Source organism: Neoarius graeffei, chromosome 10 (genome assembly GCF_027579695.1).
Source record: "Neoarius graeffei isolate fNeoGra1 chromosome 10, fNeoGra1.pri, whole genome shotgun sequence".
Lineage (NCBI taxonomy): Eukaryota > Metazoa > Chordata > Actinopteri > Siluriformes > Ariidae > Neoarius > Neoarius graeffei.
The window spans coordinates 8,173,859-8,195,614 of record NC_083578.1 but is presented as its reverse complement, the minus strand read 5'-3'; the positions used below and the strand labels follow the sequence as shown (position 1 = coordinate 8,195,614).

Here is a 21,756-nt window from a genome sequence, read left to right as displayed (position 1 = left end):
CACTCCACTAACCACACCCACCAACTACTCCTAGCGGTTTCGCGACTTCGCGCCCCCTTGCGTTGTGGCAGTGAATAACATTGCGCACGCCTATTACTCCCCGCTCAACGATAAATTACAACTGTCTGCGAAAAGCTACCTGCGAAAGCCTTGTCGCAAGAGCATGCAGAGGCCCTGAGGCGACAGCGCTAACCACTACACCACCGTGCCACCCTGCATCGATCTCAATTTGTTTTTCATCAATGATTCTTTCCCCCTCGATTCATTTGAAGATGTGATTCTTCACATGATTCGTTTAACATGTGATTCTTCACATGATTCATTTTAACATTTGATTCTTCACAAGATTCATTTCACATGTGATTCTTCACATGATTAACATATGATTCTTCATGTGATTCATTAACATGTGATTTCTCACATGATTCATTTTAACATGATTCTTCATGATTCAATTTAATATATGATTTTTCACATGGGGCGGCACGGTGGTGTAGTGGTTAGCACTGTCGCCTCACAGCAAGAAGGTCTGGGTTCGAGCCCCGTGGCCGGCGAGTGCCTTTCTGTGTGGAGTTTGCATGTTCTCCCCATGTCCGCGTGGGTTTCCTCTGGGTGCTCCGGTTTCCCCCACAGTCCAAAGACATGCAGGTTAGGTTAACTGGTGACTCTAAATTGAGCGTAGGTGTGAATGTGAATGGTTGTCTGTGTCTATGTGTCAGCCCTGTGATGACCTGGCGACTTGTCCAGGGTGTACCCCGCCTTTCGCCCGTAGTCAGCTGGGATAGGCTCCAGCTTGCCTGCAACCCTGTAGAACAGGATAAAGTGGCTACAGATAATGAGATGAGATTTTTCACATGATTCATTTTAATGTGATTTTTCACAATTCATTTATTTTCACCTGTTTTTTTCCACATGATCCTTTCTTTACCTCTCATTTTTCCTCAAGCTTAATTTATTTTTCTACACGATTCATTTCTTCATGTGAATTTTCCCCACATGATTCACTTAGTTCCCCTGCGATTTTTTCCCCCTTCCACATAAATCATTTTTCACGAGATTTTTTTTCATGAACCATTTATTTTCACCTTTGATTTTTTTTTTTTTACACATGATTCATCTCTTTTCAAAATTAGCCTTGCAGCTTCACACATTTGAGGTAAGTGAAAAATTGTGAAACGTGTTTAGCAATGCATTTTTAAGAATAAAAAACTGCTGTCAAAGCACTGAAGTTCATGAAGAGTGCAGGACCCAGGTGTGGGGCTATCCTTTTGAGCCAATACAACGTGTACTGTAACTCTGTACACTGATTAATCTGGTACAGAAAAGAGTGAGAAATTAGCAAATGACTTAATATCATACATTACAATTATATTGCATTTATTCTGTGTTCTGCGATTTGCTCATTACTCTTACAGATGTTGTAACACACCCGATACATCTCTGCAGTGCAGTAGTTCATGACCCAGTAAATGATTCAGTTCACTGCCATCGACTCGTAACACACAAATACAGAATATACAGACAAAGTGTGTTTTTAAAAAAAGCATATAGATTATATACTATCTAGATTAATGTGTGCGCATGTGTGTGTGAGATAGCTAGGGTGTGGAAGTTCAGAGATGTTCTATAGAGCTTCTCCCTCTCCATGGTTCCATCTCTCCAATGATGATCCTCAGATCTGAGCTGGTGTCAGGGCTGGGATTAGACAGACAGACAGACAGACAGACAGAGATAAAGGCAGAGAGAGCAAGACAGACAGAGAGAGACAGATATACAGATACAGAGAGACAGACAGGGATAGAGACAGACAGACACAAAAAAAGAAACAGACAGATAAAGGGAGAGAGAGAGAGCGCAAGGTGGACAGAGAGACATACAGATACAAAGAAAGAAAGAAACAAACAAACAAACAGACAGATAAGGGAAGGGAGAGAGATAGACAGACAGATGGGAGAGAAACAGAAAGACAGATAAGGGAAGGGAGACAGACATACAGACAGATAGGAGAGAAACAGACAGGATAGAGACAAACAGACACAAAGAAAGAAACAGATAGATAACAAGGGACAAAGAGAGAGAGAGAGACAGACAAACAGAGATAAAGTCAGAGAGAGACAGACATACAGATACAGCAAGAAGGGCAAGGCCAGAGAGACAGACATACATACATACATACATACATACATACATACATACATACAGACAGATGGGATAGAGACAAACAGACAAAGAAAGAAACAGACAGATAACGAGAGACAAAGAGAGAGAGACAGACATACAGATACAGCGAGAAAGGAAAGGTCAGACAGACAGACAGACAGACAGACAGACAGATGGGACAGAGACAAACAGACACAAAGAAAGAAACAGACAGATAATGAGAGACAAAGAGAGAGAGACAGACAGACAGAGATAAAGTCAGAGAGAGACAGACATACAGATACAGTGAGAAGGGCAAGGCCAGAGAGACAGACAGACATAAAGATACAGCGAGAAAGGCAAGGTCAGACAGACAGACAGGGATAAAGACAGACAGACACAAAGAAAGAAACAGATAGATAATGAGAGACAAAGAGAGAGACAGACAGACAGAGATTAAAGCCAGAGAGAGGCAGACATACAGATACAGCGAGAAAGGCAAGGTCGGTCAGACAGACAGACGGGGATAGAGACAGACAGACACAAAGAATGAAACAGACAGACAGATAAGGAGACAGACAGACAGAAAAACAGAGATACAGAGAAAGGCAGAGAGACAGAGAGTGACAGACAGATGGAGAGAAAAATGATTTTCACTTATTTTCCTCTAAATCTATTGAATTAAATTGTATCACTGTAATATTAAATTCATCATGTTTAAATCTCCTCATATTCACTCACTAACAAACGTCATTTATTTCACCAGCCGTTTGTCCTCCATGTGAGTTTTTAATCGCTTTCCTGTCTGATTGGTCAGGAGGTTCAAATGTGCTCGACGTCACTTGCCGCTTTTCTGAAAAAGTTTAGCTTTTTTCAACTTTGGAAGCTAGGCTGTGGCCAGAATGAAAACATCACCAGGTAGGGCAGAGCGGGGAGACTTGGGACGAGTTGTCAGCTGTGTAGATTGCGTGAAATTCTTTGCAGCTAGCGTGATATTCATGTTGTATTAGAAAGTATTTATGTACTGTACCCTCTTAGCATAACATTAGTTTCTCAGCTTGTCACATACTGGCCTTCAGGATCACTCTGCAGTTACAGACTGCAGCTCCTCGCCGAGCGGGTGTACCCAGAGGCATAGTGTGGCCAGATTGACCATCGACATGGTTTTATCCCTGAGACAGCTACAGGAGGAGTGCTGTGAGCAGAGACGAACCTTGCTCATCGCCTTCACCGACCTGACCAAGGCGTTCGACTTGGTCAGCAGAGAAGGACTCTTCACCCTCCTACACCGGATTGGATGTCCCCCCAAGCTCCTGAGGATGATCATGTCCTTCCATGACAACATGAGTGGCACTGTTCAGTACGACGGATCATCCCCGGACCCCTTCCCAATCAAGAGCGGTGTCAAGTAGGGGTGCATCCTCGCTCTGACTCTCTTCAGCGTGTTCTTCTCCCTGCTGTTGCGCCACGCCTTCCGACAGTCCAAAGATGGCATCTTCCTCCACACCAGGAGTGATGAGGGCCTCTTCAACCTGGCACGCCTCCGAGCAAAGACGAAAGTGCGGAAGGTCCTCATCAGAGAGATGCTCTTCGCAGATGATGCTGCCCTCACCGCCCACACCAAGGAAGCACTACAGCGACTCATCACCCATTTCGCAGACGCCTGCAACTAGTTCGGGCTCACTATAAGCCTGAAGAAGACCAACATCATGGGCCAGGATGTCAGCAGAGTTCCCCACATCACCATCGGCAACCACACCCTCGAAGTGGTGGATAGGTTCACCTATCTGGGCTCCACCATCTCCAGCAACCTCTCTCTCGACACGGAGCTGAGCGTGCGGATCGGCAAAGCAGTAACAGCAATGGCCCGTCTTGCGAAGAGAGTCTGGGACAACACCATGCTCACGACCAACACCAAAATGAGAGTGTATCAGGCCTGTGTGCTGAGCACTCTCCTCTATGGAAGTGAAGCATGGACCCTCTACTCCCGCCAAGAACACAGACTGAATGCCTTCCACATGCGCTGTCTCAGAAGACTTCTGGGCATCACCCAGCAGGACCATGTCATCAACACCGATGTCCTGGCCAAGGCAGGGATGCCCAGCATGTTTGCCATGCTGACCCAGAGATTCCTGCACTGGCTAGGCCACGTCAGCCACATGGACGACGGCTGCATCCCAAAGGACGTGCTGTATGGTGAGCTGGCCACAGGCTCCAGACCCACATGACGACCCGCACTACACTACAAGGACGTGTGCAAGCGCAACCTGAGGGCAGGAGGCTTCAACCCCGCAGACCTGGAGACGGCGGCCTCAGACCGCGCCGGCTGGTGGTCCACCACCAAGGCTATCGTTGGGGAAGCCGAGGAAAGGAGAGAGATCTGGTGGGGGAAGAGGAGGCTCCGACGACAGTCCATGCAGACGGCATCAACAGACACCCGACCAAACAACTTCACCTGCAGCAACTGTAGCAGACCGTGCAGCTCACGCATGGGCCTATAGTCATACTAGGCACTGCAACTCGACAACTGATGGATGACCCCTGGCGCAGCTCACCATGATCTTTTGAGATCGAAGGAGCCAACAACAAGTTTCTCAGCTTGTCACATAATGGCCTTCAGGATAACTTTTCCTCATCTCATCTCATTATCTGTAGCCGCTTTATCCTGTTCTACAGGGTCGCAGGCAAGCTGGAGCCTATCCCAGCTGACTACGGGCGAAAGGCGGGGTACACCCTGGACAAGTCACCAGGTCATCACAGGGCTGACACATAGACACAGACAACCATTCACACTCACGTTCACAACTACGGTCAATTTAGAGTCACCAGTTAACCTAACCTGCATGTCTTTGGACTGTGGGGGAAACCGGAGCACCCGGAGGAAACCCACGCGGACACGGGGAGAACATGCAAACTCCGCACAGAAAGGCCCTCGCCGGCCACAGGGCTCGAACCCGGACCTTCTTGCTGTGAGGCGACAGTGCTAACCACTACACCACCGTGCCGCCCATTACTTTTCCTGTCATTATTATTTTTTAATTATTATTATTATTATTTATTTTATTTTTTTTTGCAGGGAGATATGGGACATTATGTTGGGAGACATGGGACATAAAATAAAATACCAAAATTAATCCTACATGTTTAATGTTTATTTATTATCAAAACTTGTCCCATATGAACTGCATGAACACACAATGCTGGTACAGCGATAGAAAAATGTCAGTTTACCCAAAACACTTCCATTGTCAAGAAGTAATGAAATAAGCTTCATCCTCATGCAGGGACACGCCCACATTTTTAACAAACATTTTAAAGGTCCCATGGCATGAAATTTTCACTTTCTGAGGTTTTTTAACGTTAAAATGAGTTCCTCTGACCTTCTTAAGTCACCCCAGTGGCTAGAAATTTCATAATGTGTAAACCAAACTATGCCCAACATTTGAGAATGGCGCGTCAAAATGGCGCGTTGATAAACTCTTCCCTTGCCTACGTCAGCAAGGGAGATGATCCCCACCCCCCGGATTCCCACCCACTGTATGGATTGCCCGCCCAGCTCAAAAGTTGCCACCAAACATGGAAGTTGCGCTGTACATGGATGTGACAACACAGAAAGGAGTCTGTTTTTACTGCCGACGGGAGAGCCCCTGAAGACGCAGTGGCTTAATTTTATTTACTCCAATAATACGCCGTCGAGTCTACCTAAGACGGTGTATGTTTGTCGGAAGCATTTTCCTGATGAATGTTTCCACAACTTGGGACAGTACAGGGCAGGTTTTGCACATCAACTGTCACTGAAGCCTGGGTCCGTACCAAGCATCCCTGCCGCATCAGCCACAAACACCGAACAAGTAAGTGTATAACTGTTAAGTCGTTTTGCCGTGTTTTAAAATCGGTGCCACGTTAGCCTTGCAATGGCTACATTAGCTGTGCAGCTAACCGCTTCCTGCAGTTAGCCAGGTACTCTGCGCTACAAAACCAAAAAGCATGCAGCATGCTCTGTTATAATAGCCAATCAAAACAGTTTTTACAAAGACACCCACATTCTTTTTTTTAAGTCACTCGTTCATTTTATTTGTTTGTTTGTTCAGTAAAAACCCAAACATTTGTTGAATTTATTTTATTTCCTCGCGTCGCACCTTAATGACGTCAGTGCGCGGTATTTTTCCCTTCGCGGTTTGTTCCTTCTCTCTCGCCATAGTAAGACACCCACATCCGCTTGTTCTGACCCACTGGAGGTAGCGTCACAGTGCTGTTAGCCAATCAGAGGTAACACGTTTACATGTCATGAATATTAATTATAAGACCCGCCCCCACCCTCTACCCTTCCCCGCCTCCTGCTTCTCATTAGCAAAACGACGCACTGGGAAAAGCGCTGAAACGGGGCTTTCTCCCAGGAGGCTATATCTACGTGCCGAGGGTTCATTTCGAGAAAGGCTGCGGATATAACATCCGGAAACCTCCACGAGCCCGTTTAAAGCATCAACAAACCACCATGCCATGGGACCTTTAAACAATGTTATATTTGTAAACCACAAGAAAAAAACTGTAACATGATGAACTGTCCCAACTCTCTCCATCTGGGAATTTTGAAAAAAAAAAATCCTTAAATGTTTTTCCCAGAATTTAAGTTTAATAAATAATTCTATATCTGCTAACTCGAGGCTAGAGACTTTAATTCCTAAGAAATCCCCAATTCACCTGCATACATTACACCATAGAATGGAGGTGAAGTCAAAGTAGAAAATACAAGTTTTACAGTAAAATATCGAACTGCACAAACCTTACTGCAGCGTCCAGCTTCGGCTCCAAAGGGAGTCGGTTACTCTCAGGGGAAACATCTAACTTCTGATGGAATCTAAAACCTGATTGGTTGAAATTAATTTATGGGAATACAAACTGTCCCAAGTCTCCCCTTTCCCAAGTTTCCCTGCTCTCCCTTATCCACCTCGTGCCCTTTGACCCCTCAATGTGTCTCACTGTAGAGCTGGTGGGTGGAGCGCTGGTTGTAAAACTCAGAGTTCAGTGGAGCGACGGAGCCTTTACTGCCCCCAACTCTCTCACGCCTCTCATCTGTGTCCAACATCTGCACACAAACACACACCAATCATACAGAAATGCACACATTCGCACGCATACACACAAAGGCTGAAGAAGCATCTTTACACAAAATGATGCTTTGCTCTGCATACTCTCAGGGAAACATTCCTCACATGAAAAAGCAGCGATACACATGTGTGCACTATAAAAAGATTTTTTTTGAAGATTACACTCCAGGTGTCTCACACACACACGGCCTTCAGTGATCTACACAGCACAAGCGTAAGTGATCATGCTGTACTTGTGTGTAGGCGTGTGTATTCTCTTTGAGCATTTACAGTAGGAATTGTAGTGTGTGTGTATGTGTGTGTGTACCCTAAAAAGAGAGATAGTGCTTTCCCTGTAACATGATGTTTAAAAGCTGTTCAGAAAATGTTTTTTTGTGTGTGTTTGGATTATGAATACAGATGTGTGTCAGTGTGTACACTACCGTTCAAAAGTTTGGGGTCACCCAGACAATTTTGTGTTTTCCATGAAAAGTCACACTTTTATTTACCACCATAAGTTGTAAAATGAATAGAAAATATAGTCAAGACTTTTTTCTGGCCATTTTGAGCATTTAATCGACCCCACAAATGTGATGCTCCAGAAACTCGATCTGCTCAAAGGAAGGTCAGTTTTATAGCTTCTCTAAAGAGCTCAACTGTTTTCAGCTGTGCTAACATGATTGTACAAGGGTTTTCTAATCATCCATTAGCCTTCTGAGGCAATGAGCAAACACATTGTACCATTAGAACACTGGAGTGAGAGTTGCTGGAAATGGGCCTCTATACACCTATGGAGATATTGCACCAAAAACCAGACATTTGCAGCTAGAATAGTCATTTACCACATTAGCAATGTATAGAGTGGATTTCTGATTAGTTTAAAGTGATCTTCATTGAAAAGAACAGTGCTTTTCTTTCAAAAATAAGGACATTTCAAAGTGACCCCAAACTTTTGAACGGTAGTGTATGTATATATGTTCATATGCAAGTGTGTGTGAGTATCTGTTCTTACTGTGTGTAGCTGATTGTGTTCAGTTACAGCAGAAGTGCTCTGGATGGTCATGTCCAGTTCTGATTTGGTTCCTTGATGGTGCTTCTTGTGAGAGAGCAGTGGATGAGTGTCCCGGCCGTAATGCCACGCCCTCTTCACATACGGCCATGCTGCAGGAGCTGGGCGCGCGCACACACACACACACACACACACACACACACACAGAAACCTTCAGCCATGAGATTTCACTGGCTCTCAAAATATAGACTATTTTACATACATATTATCAGTGTGTATCCTGATTACAGTTGGATGTGTGACAGGTGACGCCTTCATCATTGTGACTGACAGATGTATTGGCCACGCCTTCTTTACTGAGCCAGACAGAGGCCACGCCTTCTTCACTGTGACAGACGGACACACAGGCCATGCCTCCTTCACTCAGACAGACAGATACATAGGCCACGCCTCTTTCACTAGGACAGACAGACATGCAGACCACACTTCCTTCACTCAGACAGGCAGACACATAGGCCACGCCTCCTTCACTTGGACAGGCAGACACACAAGCCACACCTCCTTTACTCAGACAGGCAGACACACAGGCCACGCCTTCTTCACTCATACAGACAGACGCACAGACCACACGTTTCACTAGGACAGACAGACACACAGACCACACTTCCTTCACTGTGACTGACAGACACAGAGGTCACGCCTCCTTCACTCGGACAGATACACGCACAGGCCATGCCTCCTTCACTGTGACTGGCAGACACACAGGCCACACCTCCTTCACTAGGACAGACACACACACAGGCCACACCTCCTTCACTAGGACAGACACACACACAGACCACGCCTCCTTTACTAGGACAGGCAGACACACGGGCCATGCCTCCTTCACTAGGACAGACAGACACACAGGCCACGCCTCCTTTACTAGGACAGGCAGACACACGGGCCACGCCTCCTTCACTAGGACAGACACACACACAGGCCACGCCTCCTTCACTAGGACAGACACACACACAGGCCATGCCTCCTTCACTAGGACAGACACACACACACACACACAGGCCACGCCTCCTTTACTAGGACAGGCAGACACACGGGCCACGCCTCCTTCACTAGGACAGACACACACACAGACCACGCCTCCTTTACTAGGACAGGCAGACACACGGGCCACGCCTCCTTCACTAGGACAGACAGACACACAGGCCACGCCTCCTTTACTAGGACAGGCAGACACACGGGCCACGCCTCCTTCACTAGGACAGACACACACACAGGCCACGCCTCCTTCACTAGGACAGACACACACACAGGCCATGCCTCCTTCACTAGGACAGACACACACACACACAGGCCACGCCTCCTTTACTAGGACAGGCAGACACACGGGCCACGCCTCCTTCACTAGGACAGACACACACACACAGACCACGCCTCCTTTACTAGGACAGGCAGACACACGGGCCACGCCTCCTTCACTAGGACAGACACACACACACAGACCACACCTCCTTCACTAGGACAGACACACACACACACAGGCCACGCCTCCTTCACTAGGACAGACACACACACAGGCCACGCCTCCTTTACTAGGACAGGCAGACGCGCGGGCCACGCCTCCTTCACTAGGACAGGCAGACACACAGGCCACGCCTCCTTTAATTAATAATGAGCACTACTAATAAAATAACTCATCACCGCAGTCATGTCGTAAACATTAACACAGTCATAAAATTGTATGTAATTTGTGTTGATAACAATTTAATTGAAATAAAATCAGAGAATTAATCAGAAGAATTTTGCTTAATAAATTCCTGTTTCTGTTCCCGTCCTCAGTGGTAAGTTTCACTCACCTGCACACTGTGGGCTGTGAAGCGTTCGTTCTGAGCTCGCTTTAGAAACAGGATACGAGTTGACAATCTCCTGAGTTCCTCTGGTGCCCCCTGGTGGACTCAGGAGCTCAGGAGGGACGTTATGTCTCTTCCAGAGGTACGACTGTCCCCTCAGACTGTCCCAGTCAATGTCCTCCTCACCTGTCTGCACAAATCCAGTATCAACACAAATCAGAAATGATCCACTGTGAGCTACATTCAAAGAATAAAACACTCCAGCTCGTGCTGTTATAGGAAAATAATCAACAACAGGGTGGTGTGATCAAGCCGAGTCAACCTGAAGTTAGCAACCTGTCGTTGATTATTTTCCAGTTACAGCACATCCTGAAGCGTTTTCTTGCTGTAATACCACAGCAATTTGCAGACGATTACAATTTTTCATTTATTAAAGAATGACATCATACTTTTTATCCATTTAGAGTTACATTTAACGTTGTGGAAAACGCTGTATTAAGTCCAGTGTATTTATCTGACAATTTGTTGTAACTCAACACAATATTTCACTCTAAATCAGTGTCTCTGAGCCTGAGACAGCGTCAGGACCCTCCTTGCTGTCCTCTCTGTGATGTCCCTCACCTTGCTGTCCAGTTTGTAAAGTGAAGTTGGTGAGTCCTGTCTCGCTCTCCTCACCCTCCTCTCTCGGACGCTGTGAAAAACAACGGGTTTGTTCTTCACCAGGATTGTACTCAGGTCTCTAGGGAGTTCAGGTTCTTCCACAACTGCTGATGTGTCTCCTGTGCCCACCTCCAGCTGACCTGCAGGGACTGACTCCTGCTGGCTGGGGTGAAAGGTCAAGGGTGAACAGGTGAGCTGGAACCGCACCTTCTTCGTCGTTCTTTTACGGTTCTGATTGAGAAGAACCGCACGTGTCAGGTGGGATGCTGTGACGACATGATGACGTCTTTAAGAGTTGACGCGTACTCACCGCTTTAGGCGTGTTCTGTGTCTGAGCAGCTGGGAGGTAGATTAACTCCTTTACAGCGCACTGTGGAGATTTTGAGCTGACGGTAAAAGAACACAAGCTCTTTATAAATTAAATATTTACTGTAACATTTAATTGTGTACACGCTTCAAATTAATGTATTTAGGCTTCATTTTGCACTGTCGTAAAATCTCATCTCATCTCATTATCTGTAGCCGCTTTATCCTGTTCTACAGGGTCGCAGGCAAGCTGGAGCCTATCCCAGCTGACTATGGGCGAAAGGCGGGGTACACCCTGGACAAGTCGCCAGGTCATCACAGGGCTGACACATAGACACAGACAACCATTCACACTCACATTCACACCTACGCTCAATTTAGAGTCACCAGTTAACCTAACCTGCATGTCTTTGGACTGTGGGGGAAACCGGAGCACCCAGAGGAAACCCACGCAGACACGGGGAGAACATGCAAACTCCGCACAGAAAGGCCATCGCCGGCCACGGGGCTCGAACCCGGACCTTCTTGCTGTGAGGTGACAACGCTAACCACTACACCACCGTGCCGCCATTATTATTATTATAATTATTATTACCTCCGCCAAGGAGGTTATGTTTTTGGTGTTGTTTGTTTGTCTGCAAACAGGATTGTTCAAAACCTATTGACCTGATTTCCATGAAACTTGGTGGAAGGGTGTACTATGGGCCAAAGAAGAAACAAGTAAATTTTGGCATGTATCCAAGTCACGGGGCAGACCCACAAATTTAGTTTCTATGCCCAACAATACAACTAATACATCTTAAAATCCAGTCGATGGGAGTAAAGTTCAATAGTGACAGAAACATAGCCAGTGTAGAAACATGATTACTCCATGTTATAATCCACCTTCATGGGTACCAGTAATCCTCTGGAATACACATGTAGGCACGTAATTCTAATAGTTTTGGAAATATATCCCAACATATACAGGGTTCTCCAGAATATCCAAAGTATGTGGCGAGAAAAAGTAGCAGGCGACTCTGGAATTTGCGGTGACAAAGCCACCATGGTGCACTGGAAGACACGCTAATGCTAGGGTGGTCTGGGGGCATACCCCCCAGAAAATTTTGAAGTTCACATGTCTTCCAGTGCATTCTGAGCGCATAAATTACTAACCATTTCCCTGTAAAATAATTGCAAAATATGTATGAAATTTCCCTCTAGATGCTTGTGTGCTTGGCTTTCTCAGTTACCCTCTGTAGTACGCTGTCTGGCTCTGTAGCATAACTACATACACTACGGCCTGGTCATGTGGTCCAGCTCAGCCAATCAGAGCGCGAGAATCGATCAACAAATATTGCATCGCTTCAGGTCTTGCTAGACCCGAATTGAAGAATTTTGTGGTGGAATAATTGAATTTGCAGCAAATTATGGGCAGCGGAGACTATATACCAGTAAATCACTTGAACATTAAAAGGCAAGGGGTTGTTTTTCCTGGAATCGAGTAGCCGGTACAGACCGTCTGTGTAGGCGGAGAAAACCGCCGGTCGCCAGTGCTTGTGGACATCTCTGATATAAAGTGATTGTGGTTGCAGATTTTCATATCATCGAGAGTCTGTGGAGTTCTGTGCTCTCCGAGTGCCCTTCTGGTTGCTACTGTTTTCTATGGGGTGCCAAGTGTCACCGGGCCCATTTCGTGGATGAAATGCATTTCGTGATGGACGAAATGCATTTCGTCCGACGAAATCCATTTTGTGATGACGAAATGCATTCTGTGATGACAAAATGCATTCTGTGATGGAAGAAATGCATTTCATCCACGAAATGGGCCCGGTGATGGACGAAATGCATTTTGTGATGACGAAATGCATTCTGTGATGGACGAAATGCATTTCGTCCATGAAATGGGCCCGGTGACACTTGGCACCCCATAGTTTTCAGGATTGTGCTGCACGTGTACTTGGATACCTTTTAACACCCTGAGGGATGTAACGAGGATTCGGGACCCACAACACTAAAGATCCTGATCCCCATGGTGATCCAATTAGAGGGCTGATGTGAGCTCTGTTATCCTGTAAAGACAAATCAAACACACCTAATCACTCAATGCTCATGAATAACGATCCACAGAGCAGATATTAACCCTCATCCTACCATGCTATTTTACACCTTAATCTTACCATGTGGGGTCCGTTTGGACCCCAATACTTTTCTTTAAAATTAAAGCTTATAAAGACAAAATCACCAGATAAGTTTTGTTCAGAACATCTTGTATTAATAACAGCAATACACTAAAGGGCCCAAGGCATAAAGAACACACTTAACCTTCATCCTACCAGCCAATTTTACATACACAAACTACCAGGCGGGGTCCGTATGGACCCCAGGAGGGAATACCGTGAAATCAATGCAGTAAGAACCAATTCAATGCAGCAAACAGACATAACTTTATTGAAGAACAAAATCCACTATGGCTGAATATCAATGATGTATTATAAATGCAATAATATTGCAATAACTAGCATACATGTAGCAAATTATAGCGCCACAAAAAAAATTGGCATTATATACATGATTTTTGCAGCTCATGCAGCTGTAAAACATTCTGGATTACAACTTAGGTCTTTTCTTACAGAATTTAAAACAAAAAAGTAATTGTAAAATAATTTAGGGCTTTTGTTTTGCAGCCTGTGCTTATTGCAGCAGTGGGGTCCACACGGACCCCAAGAAGGAATGCCTTGGTAGTTTCATTATGGAACATAAAAGAAATAAAAGAAGTTAACTTTCAGTGTGCTATTCAATTATAAAATGAAAGACAGATAAACTTTACTCTGGGGTCCGGGTGGACCCCAGTAACACATTAATTATACCTTCACAATGCAAAAAGCTGATCTTCCAGTGCTTTAGTGTTTTAATTAAGACATAAATTCCGACAAATTCATAAAACAGTGAGGCAGTATGTCACATATTTTTAAAATGGCAAACAAACATATAGGTGCGGGGTCCAGATGGACCCCACTTGGTAGGATGAAGGTTAAGGCAATATGTGTCTAAGGCACTTATTTTTATGTAAAAGAAATCTGCTCCAATGGCTTAATACTGTAGAGTTTAGCCTTTGACCTACACTTACACCTTTGTCTCTGGTTCCGCTTTCTCTGGTATGGGATTTAGCTGCTGCTGATGTGATCGCTGGGAAAGATGGATCTGTACTGCATATAAAAAGAGCAATGTTTATATGTATGCAACAGACTTCCTGTTTAATCAAAAATAATTTGAAGGTCTATGTTTCTGGCTTGTAAGTTACCTTACTAGCTCAAAAAAATCTGTTTATTTTTGAGCTAATTATACAAATTGGTCCGAAAGTGTTATGAAAATACACTGACAGAGTTGGTGACCCAAGTCCAAAAAGTATGTGCATTCATATTCGGGTCAAGCTTAAGTCAAAATTTCTGTGCTTCTGATTAAAGCTAGACTGCCTTTCAGATTTTTCAAGTGTAGATCATAAAAAGAATTTTCCCCGACACCCAATTCTTTTTGTTTAGTGACCGAAAGCTACTGAATTCGAATCACAGACTTCCAATTTTATTAAGTTTTTTAAAAATAGAACAATTAATGAATTTATCTCCACATGACCCTAAATTCTCTGCTATTTTTTCCTGCTTCACCATGACCCAATTCAAGATACTACGTCATGCATCACGTGGTGGGCTTTCCCCGTTCACGCAAGGCATTGTGGGATACAAATTTGAAACAGGAGGGAAAAATGGAGGACGTGAGTGTGCGAATGAAACGTGAAAGGCCGACTACAGTAACGGAAAGAAAGCAGGAAGAAAATATGTTATGTTCTATACGAAGGAAAGGAAACGCAGGACCAAACTAATAAATATGGGCGCTCAGCGAGCACCTCGGTGTGATCAGCTGTTCGTTTAGCGACAGAATGATGGAACTGTCAGTGCACGCTCAAAGGTAAACCTGTAAATGGCAGTAATGCAACACTGTGAAACAGTGATGCGTTACTGTGCGAACACAGTGAAAGAAGAATCCAAGCGTTCGAGACCAAATGCTTTCGCCAACTCCTACGGGTAAGCTACAGGGAGTGGAAAGCCAACAAATTTGTCAAGAGCGAAGTCAGGAGACTAGTAGGACCCTACGAACCTCTCCTCATCACAGTAAAGAAGAGAAAGCTTGCTTGGTTCGGCCACACAACACGCCACAACACCCTCAGCAAAATGATCCTGCAGGGTTTGGTTGAAGGCACACGCCGAAAAGGAAGGCAGAGGAAAGCCTGGATGAACAATATCACTGAGTGGACCCAGAGGAGCCTCCTAGAGAACATCCAAGCCACAAGTGACTGGAAGAATTGGAAGAGGATATCGACCTCAGCGGCTGCCACGTCTCCCCGACGACACAGTCAAGGGATGAGTGAGTGAGTGAGTGAGTGAGTGAGTGAGTGAGTGAGTGAGTGAGTGAGTGAGTGAGTGAGAGCTGCCGTAAAACCCAAAAGAAGAAGAAAGTATACAGGCATGTGAAAAAATTAGGACACCTCATGAAATCCTGTGTATTTTAAAATATATTTGGACATATGGGTATTTAATGTAAATTTTAATTAAAATGAGGGATCCAAGTAATATAACTAAACAATAAAAAAATAAGAAAAGCCTTTTTAAAACTTTCTGTAAAATTTAATTAAAAAATAATGCAATTTCTGGTGAGGAATAAATTAGGACACCCCCCTATATTATCCCTCTTAAAATGTTGAAAATCCCAAACAGGTGCATCACGTCAGGTGCACATGATTAGTACATCGTTACCCAGCATTTGAATGGAGCCTTGCCCTATTTAAACCTCAAATTTAGTTTGGTGTGGCCCTGACAGTTGGGATGTTGAGGTGAGCGCCATGGTGAGGTCTAAAGAGCTTCCTGATGCCCTCAGAAAGAAGATTGTGGCCGCTTACGACTCTGGTAAAGGATTCAAAAAGATTTCAAAAGCATTTAACATTAGCCATTCCACCATTCGCAAAATTATTTACAAGTGGAGGACATTTAAAACAACTGCCACCATGCCAAGATCTGGCCGTCCGAGCAAGTTTACCCCAAGAGCAGAACGCAAGATGGTCAAAGAGGTCCTGAAAAATCCTAAAGTGTCATCAAGGGAATTACAGCAGGTTCTGGCAACTGTCAATGTGAAAGTGCACGACTCTACCATCAGAAAGAGACTGCACAAGTGTGACTTGCATGGGAGGTGTGCAAGGAAGAAACCTTTGCTCTCTAAAAAAAACATCAAGGCCAGACTGAAGTTTGCCAGAGAGAACATAGACAAAGACCACGACTTCTGGAATAAGGTTCTTTGGACAGATGAGTCTAAAATTGAATTATTTGGACACCAGAACAGAAGACATGTTTGGCGTAAACCAAATACAGCCTTCCAAGAAAAGAACCTCATACCAACTGTAAAGCATGGAGGGGGCAGTGTCATGGTTTGGGGATGCTTTGCTGCAGCAGGACCTGGCCAACTCACCATCATAGAATCCACCATGAATTCTACTGTGTATCAGAGGGTGCTTGAAGAAAATGTGAAACCATCTGTCAAAAAATTAAAGCTGAAGCGTAACTGGATACTGCAACAAGACAATGACCCAAAGCATACCAGCAAATCCACCAAGGACTGGCTAAAAAAGAAGAAGTGGAGAGTCCTGGAATGGCCAAGTCAAAGCCCTGATCTTAATCCCATCGAAATGCTGTGGGGTGACTTGAAACGGGCTGTACATGCAAGACACCCCTCAAACATCTCACAGCTAAAAGAATTCTGCATTGAGGAGTGGGCCAAACTTTCTCCTGATCGATGTCAGAGACTGGTAAAAGGCTACAAAATGCGTCTCGTTGAAGTTATATCAGCCAAAGGGGGCAACACTAGCTACTAGGGGGTAGGGTGTCCTAACTTTTTCCTCCATTGAAATACATACTTTATTTTTTTTCTTTTTTTGGATTTGTCAAACAATGTTCATTTTTGTTGTTAAATTGCAATCAAATCACTTTCTTTTTGAAAAATACATAAAAACATGCCTGGATATTGGTATGTGTACCATTTCTAAATAAAAAGCTGATTATTTAATGGGGTGTCCTAATTTTCTCACATGCCTGTACCTCCGCATGCGCACACGGACTTCCTCTGTCTGCTGGACTGCGTGAAGTAAGCAATTTCATGCATATTATTTGCTTTAATCCCCTCAAATTAAATAACTTCCCAGCCACAGAATGGCCTGATATTTTGTGAGATATTACAGAAATAAACATACAGGTAGTTGTCGACTTATGACCCATGCGACTTGCGACCGATTGACTTTACGACCGTCTGGTTATGACTGGCAAGTGTTTCCCAGCTGAGCGTATGACAGTTTCCGCCCCAGCTCCAGGTACATTCGCAGTCTCTCTCGTGCTCCCTCACGCACTCCGTCATACAGTTTCCGCCCCAGCTCCTGGTTTATGAAACGAGCAAATCCTCCCGCCAGCCCGAGCGCTGCAACAGCTGACGATGACGTAGACGACCCACAGCCAAGCACCAGTGATGCCAGCGGTCACTAAATTTTGTATTTTGCCATGTTTTACATTTGTATTTTGGTATGTTTCAAACTAAAATGTTTTCTATTTTTCACACCTGTATTTCGTAATTTTTGTTTTGCGCATATTAAACGAATTGTACTGTACGCAGTGTAGTACGCAGTGTTTGACTTAAACCAAATAATGAGCCAAGGTAATGAAATAAGAAAATGTTGATAAAATAAGACTTTAAGATGATTACAATATCATTACACATCACAATATACTTACGTTCATTTAACACAGGCCGACTTACGACCAGATCGGTTTACGACCGGTCAGTCGTAACCAAACGCAATCGTAAGTCGACGACTACCTGTATATCACAACGACCACGTTTCAGACGGAACTAAATTTCACCAATTTTATGAAATCCAAAGGCCGTCTCGCTTTAAGAATTTTAAAACAACCTGAGTGTAGTTCACACATCATGAGTGAAATCATCCATGATGAAATTTTTTACATTTTCAGAAAAACATCCGATAGACCACTGATTTTAAACACAAGCACGTCAAGCCCTCCAAAAACCAGGGGATAGAAAATGCGGACTGAGGAACCAAATCACGTTTTTTTCTTTGCTGTCAAATGTAACAGCAAGACACAAGAAATATAAAAAATGAAACAAAAGGATTTATATGATGATGTTTTCCTGAGGAAATGGCGAGCATTGAAGTAAACATCTAATAAGAGTCTGGTTTATTGTTAATTCATTGCTGCCTGAATAGTCCTAGTTGTAATTATCACATTAATCAGACAGTCATTAAACAGTAATCAAATTTTAGTACACCATGCTCACATATTGTGCGAACAGTGAAGATCAGAATCGCTCACGTTTTAAACCTCAGTGTGGTGTCTTTCCATGGAGGTACAGCCTGGAAGGGAATTCTGCTCAGATATGTTCTGTCTGAACTCACAGTCCTCATTCCTGCCCACTCGGAAACATCCACCACTGTCAAAGACGGCAAACGTTCTGCAGATGAAAGAACATTTCTGATGTCAAAGCTTCATATAAAGAAACTAGAAGGCCACTCAGAAAGCCAAGGACAATCATCAAATCTACAACCTCAACCACTTTATACAGTATGTCTGGATATATTTCCAAAACTAGTAGAATTATGTGTATTCCAGTGGATTACTGGTACCCATGAATGCGGATGATGATACAGAGTCATCGTATTTCTACATTGGTTATGTTTTGTCACTACTGAACTTTCCTACCCTCTACTGGATTTTAAGATGTATGGCATTTTTGGGTGCAGACTTCCACTAAGGCCAAATGTAGTATCTTGCACCATTAGTAAAGTGATAATCAATTTGTAGATCCGTCCCGTGACTCAAATCCAATCCAAAATTCAATACATTCTTCCTTGTTTCATGGAACTCAAGAACCATGGAGTTTCATGGAATTCGTATTGGTAGGGTTTGCGCAATCCTGCTTATAGGCGGACAAACAGATAAACAAACCTTGGTGGAGGTAAAAATCAAAGCATTTCAAAGGTCTCATTGAGATTCATTGTGATTGGTAACTCAAACTGGAGCACACACAAAAAAAAAAACATAGTAAAACAGTTCAGAACTATTCCTTGAGCAGCTAAAGAAAGGGCTCATAAAAAAAACCCCTAAGCATCGTAATTTGATTTTGTGTGTATATATATATATATATAATTTTTTTTCTGCAAACAAGGAATGACTAGGACAGGGAATTAAACATGCTACTGTAGATCCATAACCAGCTGATCCACATGTTTTACATAGAAGGAATGAATATATTTTAGCATTAAATTGGACATAAATGTAATAGACGCCCCCAAGTGCATCAATATTTGTTTAGATTCATAACCTTATACTGACATAGCATTCATTCTTCTATACAGTATACACCTTTAAAAAGGAAATACCAAGAGATGCATACAAAAAGGTTTACAATTCAAAATTTAAAGGAGCAGTTTGTAATTTTTAAAGGCCACCTGCTGCCTGGGCGGCACGGTGGTGTAGTGGTTAGCACTGTCACCTCACAGCAAGAAGGTCCGGGTTCGAGCCCCGGGGCCAGCGAGGGCCTTTCTGTGCGGAGTTTGCAGGTTCTCCCCGTGTCCGCGTGGGTTTCCTCCGGGTGCTCCGGTTTCCCCCACAGTCCAAAGACATGCAGGTTAGGTTAACTGGTGACTCTAAATTGAGCGTAGGTGTGAATGTGAGTGTGAATGGTTGTCTGTGTCTATGTGTCAGCCCTGTGATGACCTGGCGACTTGTCCAGGGTGTACCCCGCCTTTCGCCCGTAGTCAGCTGGGATAGGCTCCAGCTTGCCTGCGACCCTGTAGAACAGGATAAAGCGGCTAGAGATGATGAGATGAGATAAATTTATATTTATTTAAATGACAGTTATTTCTTTTTTATTATTGTATTTTATTTGTATGGCTCTTTGGACCATCCTGTAGGGCCAGTGATTTGTGGGTTAGGCACTTATAAGCTTTGCTTCAGCCTAAACCCTTTTCGGTCAGCCACAGAACTGCTGTGTTTGTGGTGACTAAATTGGCTTGTATTGTACATATGCTGCTGTTGTTGTTGACCGAAATAAATAAATTCATTCATTCATTCATTCATTCATTCATAACAGAAGCTTGAAATGAATAAAATAATGTGATATATTGCATGTAAGTAATGTGAATCAGGGTTTTCTAAGTTAGTTTTGACACTGTATCATTATTATGATTTTAGAAATAATTTAAAAAAACTGTAACTTTAACTCTGGAGTTTATAAAACTAAAAAAAAAAACATTTTAAAGGCTGTGAATGAGTGCACTTCATCTTCACCTTCACCTTCAGCGCTGTGTTTAGTTGGGACTCTGAGTGCACGGCGGTAGATGCCTTTAGCGATGCGTCGCTCAGCCTCCCAGCAGCACGGATGTGAACACAGAGCCCATAAACAGTGAGCCTCATCCAGCTGCTCAGCACCAACAAGGCTCACCATGCTGACCCAACTACAGCACAACCACAGGCGTGAACGTGACCTTCACTGAAATACAGCAACATAGGTTTACTGCTAGAACATAGGTGCTGATGTTGGATTACGGGAAGTATTTATCTGCTTTGTGGACGTTTCACAACATTAAACGTAACTATAAAGAGATAAAAAAATAACTGTTTAGCACATTGTTGTGGTATAAGAGAAATAAAACATCCCAGAACATGCTGTATTTGGAAAACAATCAACCTTGGACAGGTAGCAGTGACTCAGCTTCATTGCACCACCACATCCTTGATTATTTTCCTGTAACAGCATGACACTGAGTGCTTTATTCCTTATAACACACAGCATTTCTCGTGGCTGATACGCCAAATATATCATACTTTTGATACTTTGATTATAATTTTATATTAACGCCTATAAGAAAAAATAAGTCTTTTCAGTTTTATAAAAGCACTAACAATAAGTGCAATAAAATAAACTTTTATTTCATGGTGATCAATTTACATAAATGGAAATGAATGCATCGCAACTGTTCTTACCTTAACACATGACATATTGGATATACACAGCAAAAAACATGCAGATACTGGTTTGGATAACTAGCTGTTGAGTTACAGGGAAAGTTTGGTTGCTTAGCAACCTCAGTTTGTAATACCAACACATACAAATTAACAAGCTAGATAAATAACACACATTATCATCACATAGCAACAGAAAGAGATATATAGAGCTGACTGAAAAGGAAAACTAAATTTAAAGTACCAGTTGAGGTTTGTGAACATCCTACGCACACGCAGAACACTTGCTAGTAAATTCAGTTTATATTCAATGTATGCATGTTTGTGTTGTATAGTCCTGGTTTTACGGTAATCATACTAATCTCAGAAGACTAGTCTGCCTTTGTGTTTATAGTACTGTACAAAAGTCTTAGGAAGCCTATTTATTAGTACCAACTTTAATAAACAAGCAGTATATTACACGAGAGATCACTTTTTCAGAACACAAAGGGGGAAGGAACATAATGAAGGCTACTGGGTTTTGGTGCAAAATTAAGAATCAAGTGTGACAAAGTGTCCAGAAGAACTGTGGCTGGTTCTGTAAGATGCTCAGTAAAACCTACAGCTCATTTCCGCATAAAACTGCACTCGCTGGACCTGAGACTATC

At 43.5% G+C, this 21,756-nt stretch overlaps 1 protein-coding gene across 4 annotated transcripts; it reads right to left on the bottom strand.

Annotated features, from left to right (window-relative positions):
* Window positions 1-1,167: 1,167 nt before the first annotated feature.
* LOC132892808 (uncharacterized) lies at window positions 1,168-20,606 on the bottom strand. Of its 4 annotated transcripts, XR_009655482.1 has the most exons (10): window positions 20,435-20,606; window positions 18,458-18,596; window positions 14,155-14,239; window positions 12,999-13,102; window positions 11,056-11,131; window positions 10,707-10,976; window positions 10,092-10,275; window positions 8,239-8,396; window positions 6,923-7,225; window positions 1,168-1,695 (listed from the first exon to the last, which is right to left on the bottom strand). XR_009655482.1 is itself a non-coding variant. In XM_060931200.1 (9 exons), exons 1-9 carry the CDS (start codon window positions 20,589-20,591, stop codon window positions 7,106-7,108), a joined length of 1,293 nt encoding a protein of 430 aa, XP_060787183.1. In that variant the 5' UTR covers window positions 20,592-20,606; the 3' UTR covers window positions 6,457-7,105. The 4 variants fall into 4 exon arrangements, 3 of the variants coding, with proteins under 3 accessions (XP_060787183.1, XP_060787184.1, XP_060787185.1); XM_060931200.1 differs by lacking the exon at window positions 1,168-1,695 and having other exon boundaries at window positions 6,457-7,225; XM_060931201.1 differs by lacking the exon at window positions 1,168-1,695 and having other exon boundaries at window positions 6,457-7,225; window positions 14,161-14,239.
* Between the last annotated feature and the right edge of the window lie 1,150 nt (window positions 20,607-21,756).